At 42.6% G+C, this 9,533-nt stretch overlaps 1 protein-coding gene across 1 annotated transcript in view; it reads right to left on the bottom strand.

Moving 5' to 3' along the window:
* Positions 1–9,533, bottom strand: part of LOC124032429 (leucine-rich repeat-containing G-protein coupled receptor 6) — a 101,307-nt gene that overhangs the window by 25,333 nt on the left and 66,441 nt on the right. Inside the window, exons 7-13 of the mRNA XM_046344821.1 lie at positions 3,361–3,429; positions 2,939–3,010; positions 2,581–2,652; positions 2,388–2,456; positions 1,335–1,406; positions 1,104–1,169; positions 326–397 (exon numbers count right to left, since the gene is read on the bottom strand). Coding sequence (XP_046200777.1) covers positions 326–397; positions 1,104–1,169; positions 1,335–1,406; positions 2,388–2,456; positions 2,581–2,652; positions 2,939–3,010; positions 3,361–3,429 — 492 coding nt within the window. The remainder of the gene's footprint in view (positions 1–325; positions 398–1,103; positions 1,170–1,334; positions 1,407–2,387; positions 2,457–2,580; positions 2,653–2,938; positions 3,011–3,360; positions 3,430–9,533) is intronic.

Below are 9,533 nucleotides of genomic sequence, written 5' to 3' on the forward strand. Positions count from 1 at the left end.
GTAAACAGTATACTCACAGAGAGTAAAGAGTATACTCACAGAGAGTAAACAGTGTACTCACAGAGAGTAAACAGTTTACTCACAGATAGTAAACAGTATACTCACAGAGAGTAAAGAGTATACTCACAGAGAGTAAACAGTGTACTCACAGAGAGTAAACAGTGTACTCACAGAGGGTAAACAGTATACTCACAGAGAGTTAACAGTATACTCACAGAGAGTTAACAGTATACTCACAGAGACTTAACAGTGTACTCACAGAGAGTAAAGAGTATACTCACAGAGAGTAAACAGTGTACTCACAGAGAGTTAACAGTATACTCACAGAGACTGTAGAGAGCTGAGCTGCTGGAAGGTATTCCTCTCAATCCTCCTGATTTGGTTATACTGCAGGCCTCTACACACACACACACGCACACCCTGTTACTATAAAACAAGCAGTGAAACTGCAATACTAAAGCATAGACTCCTACTATTTCAGTCATTCCGTTATAGGAACGTTGTTCTAACATTCTGTTATTGGAACGTTGTTCTAACATTCTGTTATTGGAACGTTGTTCTAACATTCCGTTATTGGAACGTTGTTCTAACATTCTGTTATTGGAACGTTGTTCTAACATTCTGTTATTGGAACGTTATTCTAACATTCTGTTATTGGAACGTTGTTCTAACATTCTGTTATTGGAACGTTGTTCTAACATTCTGTTATTGGAACGTTGTTCTAACATTCTGTTATTGGAACGTTGTTCTAACATTCTGTTATTGGAAGGTGGTTCTAACATTCTGTTATTGAAACGTTGTTCTAACATTCTGTTATTGGAAGGTGGTTCTAACATTCTGTTATTGGAACATTGTTCTAACATTCTGTTATTGGAAGGTGGTTCTAACAGTGTTATTGGAACGTTGTTCTAACATTCCGTTATTGGAACGTTGTTCTAACATTCTGTTATTGGAACGTTGTTCTAACATTCTGTTATTGGAAGGTGGTTCTAACATTCTGTTATTGAAACGTTGTTCTAACATTCTGTTATTGGAAGGTGGTTCTAACATTCTGTTATTGGAACATTGTTCTAAGCTTCAACCATTACACCATGTTGACTCACATTTCCTGCAGGGCAGAGCAGTGATAGAAGCTGGGAAGATCCTCTATCTGATTATGAGACAGCTCACTGTGAACACACAGGCAAATATATCATTACAGTGTAATCTGGGGTTTCAGATCCATGTCAGAGGTTAGCAATTCTGTGGGTTTGGGATTTTATCAATTGGGGCATTTAGGGGGTACGGTTCAATTGAATTGTGTGTGTGCACATTCTTTCGTTCAAAGTACTCACAGTACTCTGAGGCGGAGTAGCTGCTGACACAACCGCTGAGGAAGAGTAGAGAGACCAGCCCTGGTCAATGTCCTAGAGAGAGGAGAGAGAGGGGGGAGTGAGAGACAGAAGAGGGTATTTGAGTATTGTAGTGATTGTTTAGGTCCAGGGAAGCAAGTTGATTCTTCTGTCTCTGTGATACTAACACAGTGAGACAGCTAGCGCAATAGGCTAAAGCTAAGCAGGGTTGGGACTAGTTGGTCCCTGGATGGGAGACCAGATTTGGCTGGAACTGGTGTTGTAAGGCCAGTTGTGGGCCCTCTTCCCTCTAGTCTAAGAGATCCTAATGCCCCAGAACTTTGTCAACGTCAGTGCATGTGTATGCTCTGTCACACCCTCCCAGAGCCTCTGTCACACCCTCCCAGAGCCTCTGTCGTACCCTTCTAGAGCCCCTGTCACACCCTCCCAGAGCCTCTGTCACACCCTCCCAGAGCCTCTGTCACACCCTCCCAGAGCCTCTGTCACACCCTCCTAGAGCCCCTGTCATACCCTCCCAGAGCCTCTGTCATTCCCTCCCAGAGCCTCTGTCACACCCTCCTAGAGCCACTGTCACACCCTCCCAGAGCCTCTGTCACACCCTCCCAGAGCCTGTCGTACCTTCCCAGAGCTTGTCGTACCCTCCCAGAGCCTGTCATACCCTCCCAGAGCCTGTTTTACCCTCCCAGAGCTTGTCGTACCCTCCCAGAGCTTGTCGTACCCTCCCAGAGCTTCTGTGGCCAGTTAGCTACCTGATGGTACAACTCTCCCCTTCTATTTCTGTCTCTGTTCCCATTCTCTGAGACACTCATTAGGTAGGGGAAACTGAGCCCCTGCACTCATTACAGCAGTAGTGTGTGTGTGTGTGTGTGTGTGTGTGTGTGTGTGTGTGTGTGTGTGTGTGTGTGTGTGTGTGTGTGTGTGTGTGTGTGTGTGTGTGTGTGTGTGTGTGTGTGTGTGTGTGTGTGTGTGTGTGTGTGTGTGTGTGTGTGTGTGTGTGTGTGTGTGTGTCTCTCTCTCTCTCTCTCTCTCTCTTACAGTGTTTCCAGGCTGGTGGTTCCTTTCAGGTCGGGGAAATCTCGTATCTGGGTCGCCCCGTTTAGGGAGCTGGAGAAGGACGCGCTCGTTAGTTAGATGGTACACACACATACACACTCATGTGGTCTGCTATATCCAGGACATACATCCAAAAGTCATATTGTCAGACTGGAGAAGGAACCTCATTACTCACAGTGTATGGAGCTTAGGTAAAAACTGGAAAGCGGATCTTCCCACAGACTGGATGGGATTCTCATAGAAGTGACTGAGGAAGAGGTCATGTTATTTATTTCACCAAGGCCTTTGTCTACGTGTACTTGTATGTGTGTGTGTTTATGTGTATTAATCAGTGTATGTTTGTGTGTGTGTTTATCTGTGTGTGTGTGTTTATCTGTGTGTGTGTGTGTGTGTTTATCAGTGTGTGTGTGTGTGTGTTTATCAGTGTGTGTGTTTATGTGTATTATTCTGTTTATTTGTGTGTGTGTGTGTTTATCAGTGTGTGTGTGTGTTTATCAGTGTGTGTGTGTGTGTGGGGGGGGGGGGTTACTAACATGGTCTGTAGCTGGCGGTTTCCCATGAAGGCTCTCTCAGGGATCGCTCTGATGTTGTTGTGGTGGAACCCACTAGGACACACACACACACACACACACACACACACACACACACACACACACACACACACACACACACACACACACACACACACACACACACACACACACACACACACACACACACACACACACACACACACACACACACACACACACACACGCGTCAGAGCATCTGCTATGAGAGAAATCATAGCCCTCCCCTCGGTGTGCAGCTATTGAGGTTTGAGATGTTGCACCCTGCATTAAAACCACTGATAAAATATGATGTAAATATAACATCCACCACTGATCCTGATCACAGAGAGAACATATGATAGTCAAGCAGGCAACAGTGTGTGTGTGTGTGTGTGTGGACTCACAGTTCCTGAAGCTTTGCCAGGGTCCTGATGGCTGTAGGAAACTCTGGTAGATCATTGTAGTTCAGATCCCTGAGAGGGGAGATAGGAAGAGATAGAGAGGGGGAGATAGAGGGGAAGAGAGAGAGAGAGACAGAGGGAGAGGGGAATATAGGAAGAGGAAGAGGGGAGAGAGATAGAGAGGGGGAGATAGGAAGAGAGAGCGAGGGGGAGATAGGAAGAGATAGAAGGAGATAGATAGTGAGGGGGAGATAGGTAGAGAGACAGGGAGACAAAGGGAGAGATAGGGAGAGATAGCGAGGGGGAGATAGGTAGAGAGACAGGGAGACAAAGGGGAGGGGGAGATAGGAAGAGATAGAGGGAGAGAGATAGGGGGAGATAGGAAGAGAGAGAGAGGGAGACAGAGGGAGAGAGAGAGAGGGGGAGATAGGACAAGAGAGAGGGAGAAATAGAGAGGAGAGGGAGATGAACCTGGAGAAGAGTCCCCTTAGCAAGCTGGTCCTGGGGCTCTATTCACAAACACACCCCACAGAGCCCCAGGACAGCAGCACAATTAGACCCAACCAACCACATCATGTGTAGTAGACCTCACAGTGAAATGCTGAATACAACAGGTGTAGTAGACCTTACAGTGAAATGCTGAATACAACAGGTGTAGTAGACCTTACAGTGAAATGCTGAATACAACAGGTGTAGTAGACCTCACAGTGAAATGCTGAATACAACAGGTGTAGTAGACCTTACAGTGAAATGCTGAATACAACAGGTGTAGTAGACCTTACAGTGAAATGCTGAATACAACAGGTCTAGTAGAACTTACAGTGAAATGCTGAATACAACAGGTGTAGTAGACCTCACAGTGAAATGCTGAATACAACAGGTGTAGTAGACCTTACAGTGAAATGTTGAATACAACAGGTGTAGTAGACCTTACAGTGAAATGCTGAATACAACAGGTGTAGTAGACCTTACAGTGAAATGCTGAATACAACAGGTGTAGTAGACCTTACAGTGAAATGCTGAATACAACAGGTGTAGTAGACCTTACAGTGAAATGCTTACTTACAGGCTCTAACCAATAGTTCAAAAAATGTATTAGGTGAACAACAGGTAAGTAAAGAAATAAAACAACAGTAAAAAGACAGGCTATAACAGTAGAGAGGTTATATACAGTAGTGAGGCTATATACAGTAGAGGCTATATACAGTAGAGGGGCTATATACAGTAGAGGCTATATACAGTAGAGAGGCTATATACAGTAGAGGTTATATACAGTAGAGGGGCTATATACAGTAGAGGCTATATACAGTAGAGAGGCTATATACAGTAGAGGCTATATACAGTAGAGAGGCTATATACAGTAGAGGTTATATACAGTAGAGGGGCTATATACAGTAGAGGCTATATACAGTAGAGAGGCTATATACAGTAGAGAGGCTATATACAGTAGAGGTTATATACAGTAGAGGGGCTATATACAGTAGAGGCTATATACAGTAGAGAGGCTATATACAGTAGAGGGGCTATATACAGTAGAGGCTATATACAGTAGAGAGGCTATATACAGTAGAGGTTATATACAGTAGAGGGGCTATATACAGTAGAGGCTATATACAGTAGAGAGGCTATATACAGTAGAGGCTATATACAGTAGAGGGGCTATATACAGTAGAGGCTATATACAGTAGAGAGGCTATATACAGTAGAGGGGCTATATACAGTAGAGGCTATATACAGTAGAGAGGCTATATACAGTAGAGAGGCTATATACAGTAGAGAGGCTATATACAGTAGAGAGGCTATATACAGTAGAGAGGTTATATACAGTAGAGAGGCTATATACATTAGAGGGGCTATATACAGTAGAGAGGATATATACAGTAGAGAGGCTATATACAGTAGAGGCTATATACAGTAGAGGGGCTATATACAGTAGAGGGGCTATATACAGTAGAGGGGTTATATACAGTAGAGGGGCTATATACAGTAGAGGCTATATACAGTAGAGAGGCTATATACAGTAGAGAGGCTATATAAAATAGAGGGGTTATATACAGTAAGTCGCTCTGGATAAGAGCATCTGCTAAATGACTTAAATGTAATGTAATGTAAATGTAAAGGGGCTATATACAGTAGAGGCTATATACAGTAGAGGGGCTATATGCAGTAGAGAGGCTATATACAGTAGAGGCTATAAAAGTAGCAAGGCTATATACAGTAGAGGCTATAAAAGTAGCAAGGCTATATACAGTAGAGAGGCTATATACAGTAGAGAGGCTATATACAGTAGAGAGGCTATATACAGTAGAGGCTATATACAGTAGAGGCTATATACAGTAGAGAGGCTATATACAGTAGAGGCTATAAAAGTAGCAAGGCTATATACAGTAGCAAGGCTATATACAGTAGAGGAGATATATACAGTAGAGAGGCTCTATACAGTAGAGAGGCTACATACAGTAGAGGAGCTATATACAGTAGAGGCTATATACAGCAGTATACAGTAGAGAGGCTATATACAGTAGAGAGGCAATATACAGTAGAGGTTATATACAGTAGAGGCTCTATACAGTAGAGAGGCTATATACAGTAGAGAGGCTATATACAGTAGAGAGGCTATATACAGTAGAGGTTATATACAGTAGAGAGGCTATATACAGTAGAGGCTATATACAGTAGAGAGGCTATATACATTAGAGGGGCTATATACAGTAGAGAGGCTATATACAGTAGAGAGGCTATATACAGTAGAGAGGCTATATACAGTAGAGAGGCTATATACAGTAGAGGCTATATACAGTAGAGGCTATATACAGTAGAGAGGCTATATACAGTAGAGGCTATAAAAGTAGCAAGGCTATATGCAGTAGCAAGGCTATATACAGTAGAGGATATATACAGTAGAGGGCTATATACAGTAGAGAGGCTACATACAGTAGAGGAGCTATATACAGTAGAGGCTATATACAGCAGAGACTCTATACAGTAGAGAGGCTATATACAGTAGAGAGGCTATATACAGTAGAGGCTATATACAGTAGAGAGGCTATATACAGTAGAGGCTATATACAGTAGAGGGGCTATATACAGTAGAGGCTATATACAGTAGAGAGGCTATATACAGTAGAGGGGCTATATACAGTAGAGGCTATATACAGTAGAGAGGCTATATACAGTAGAGAGGCTATATACAGTAGAGAGGCTATATACAGTAGAGAGGCTATATACAGTAGAGAGGTTATATACAGTAGAGAGGCTATATACATTAGAGGGGCTATATACAGTAGAGAGGATATATACAGTAGAGAGGCTATATACAGTAGAGGCTATATACAGTAGAGGGGCTATATACAGTAGAGGGTTATATACAGTAGAGGGGCTATATACAGTAGAGGCTATATACAGTAGAGCTATATACAGTAGAGAGGCTATATAAAATAGAGGGGTTATATACAGTAAGTCGCTCTGGATAAGAGCATCTGCTAAATGACTTAAATGTAATGTAATGTAAATGTAAAGGGGCTATATACAGTAGAGGCTATATACAGTAGAGGGGCTATATGCAGTAGAGAGGCTATATACAGTAGAGGCTATAAAAGTAGCATATATACAGTAGAGGCTATAAAAGTAGCAAGGCTATATACAGTAGAGAGGCTATATACAGTAGAGAGGCTATATACAGTAGAGAGGCTATATACAGTAGAGAGGCTATATACAGTAGAGGCTATATACAGTAGAGGCTATATACAGTAGAGAGGCTATATACAGTAGAGGCTATAAAAGTAGCAAGGCTATATACAGTAGCAAGGCTATATACAGTAGAGGAGATATATACAGTAGAGAGGCTCTATACAGTAGAGAGGCTACATACAGTAGAGGAGCTATATACAGTAGAGGCTATATACAGCAGAGACTCTATACAGTAGAGAGGCTATATACAGTAGAGAGGCAATATACAGTAGAGGTTATATACAGTAGAGGCTCTATACAGTAGAGAGGCTATATACAGTAGAGAGGCTATATACAGTAGAGAGGCTATATACAGTAGAGAGGTTATATACAGTAGAGAGGCTATATACAGTAGAGAGGCTATATACAGTAGAGAGGCTATATACATTAGAGGGGCTATATACAGTAGAGAGGCTATATACAGTAGAGAGGCTATATATAGTAGAGGGGCTATATACAGTAGAGGGGCTATATACAGTAGAGGGGTTATATACAGTAGAGGCTATATACAGTAGAGAGGCTATATACAGTAGAGAGGCTATATAAAGTAGAGGGGTTATATACAGTAAAGGGGCTATATACAGTAGAGGCTATATACAGTAGAGAGGCTATATACAGTAGAGAGGCTATATACAGTAGAGGCTATAAAAGTAGCAAGGCTATATACAGTAGCAAGGCTATATACAGTAGAGGGGATATATACAGTAGAGAGGCTCTATACAGTAGAGAGGCTACATACAGTAGAGGGGCTATATACAGTAGAGGCTATATATACAGTAGAGCATATATACAGTAGAGAGGCTACATACAGTAGAGGCTATATACAGTAGAGGCTATATACAGTAGAGGCTATATACAGTAGAGAGGCTATATACAGTAGAGGCTATATACAGTAGAGAGGCTATATACAGTAGAGGTTATATACAGTAGAGTCTATATACAGTAGAGAGGCTATATACAGTAGAGAGGCTATATACAGTAGAGGCTATATACAGTAGACAGGCTATATACAGTAGACAGGCTATATACAGTAGAGAGCTATATACAGTAGAGCTATATACAGTAGAGGCTATATACAGTAGAGAGGCTATGTATAGTAGTGAGGCTATATACAGTAGAGAGGCTATGTATAGTAGTGAGGCTATATACAGTAGAGAGGCTATACACAGTAGACAGGCTATATACAGTAGATGCTATATACAGTAGAGAGGCTATGTACAGTAGTGAGGCTATATACAGTAGTATATACAGTAGTGAGGCTATATACAGTAGAGGCTATATACAGTAGAGGGGCTATATACAGTAGAGGGGCTATATGCACACATGACTGAGGCTATATACAGTAGAGGCTATATACAGTAGAGGGGCTCTATACAGTAGAGAGGCTATATACAGTAGAGAGGCTATATACAGTAGATAGGCTATATACAGTAGAGGGGCTATATACAGTAGAGGGGCTATATGCAGTAGAGGCTATATACAGTAGAGGCTATATACAGTAGAGGGGCTATATACAGTAGAGGCTATATACAGTAGAGGCTATATACAGTAGAGAGGCTATATACAGTAGAGGCTATATACAGTAGAGAGGCTATATACAGTAGAGAGGCTATATACAGTAGAGGCTATATACATTAGAGAGGCTATATACAGTAGAGGCTATATACAGTAGAGAGGCTATATACAGTAGAGAGGCTATATACAGGCACCGGTTAGTCAGGCTGATTGAGGTAGTATGTACATGTAGATATGGTTAAAGTGACTATGCATATATGATAAACAGAGAGTAGCAGCAGCGTAAAAGAGGGGTTGGGGGGGGGGGACACAATGCAAATAATCCAGGTAGCCATTTGATTACCTGTTCAGGAGTCTTATGGCTTGGGGGTAAAAACTGTTGAGAAGCCTTTTTGTCCTAGACTTGGCACTCCGGTACCACTTGCCATGCGGTAGTAGAGAGAACAGTCTATGACGGGGGTGGCTGGGGTCTTTGACCATTTTTAGGGCCTTCCTCTGACACCGCCTGGTGTAGAGGTCCCGGATAGCAGGCTGCTTGGCCCCAGTGATGTACTGGGCCTTCCTCTGACACCGCCTGGTATAGAGGTCCTGGATAGCAGGCGGCTTGGCCCCAGTGATGTACTGGGCCATACATATTACTCTCTGTAGTGCCTTGCAGTCGGAGGCCGAGCAGTTGCCATACCAGGCAGTGATGCAACCAGTGCTCTTGATGTTGCAGCTGTATAACTTTTGGGGGCGTGCTCGGTCCTCCAAGGATTTAGGGGGAATAGGTTTTGTTGTTCCCTCTTCATGACTGTCTTGGTGTGTTTGGACCATTCTTGTTCTTTGTTGATGTGGACACCAAGGAACTTGAAGCTCTCAACCTGCTCCACTGTAGCCCCGTCAATGAGAATGGGGGCGTGCTCAGTCCTACTTTTCATGTAGTCCACAAT

The sequence above is a fragment of the Oncorhynchus gorbuscha genome, linkage group LG03, assembly GCF_021184085.1.
Source record: "Oncorhynchus gorbuscha isolate QuinsamMale2020 ecotype Even-year linkage group LG03, OgorEven_v1.0, whole genome shotgun sequence".
NCBI lineage: Eukaryota > Metazoa > Chordata > Actinopteri > Salmoniformes > Salmonidae > Oncorhynchus > Oncorhynchus gorbuscha.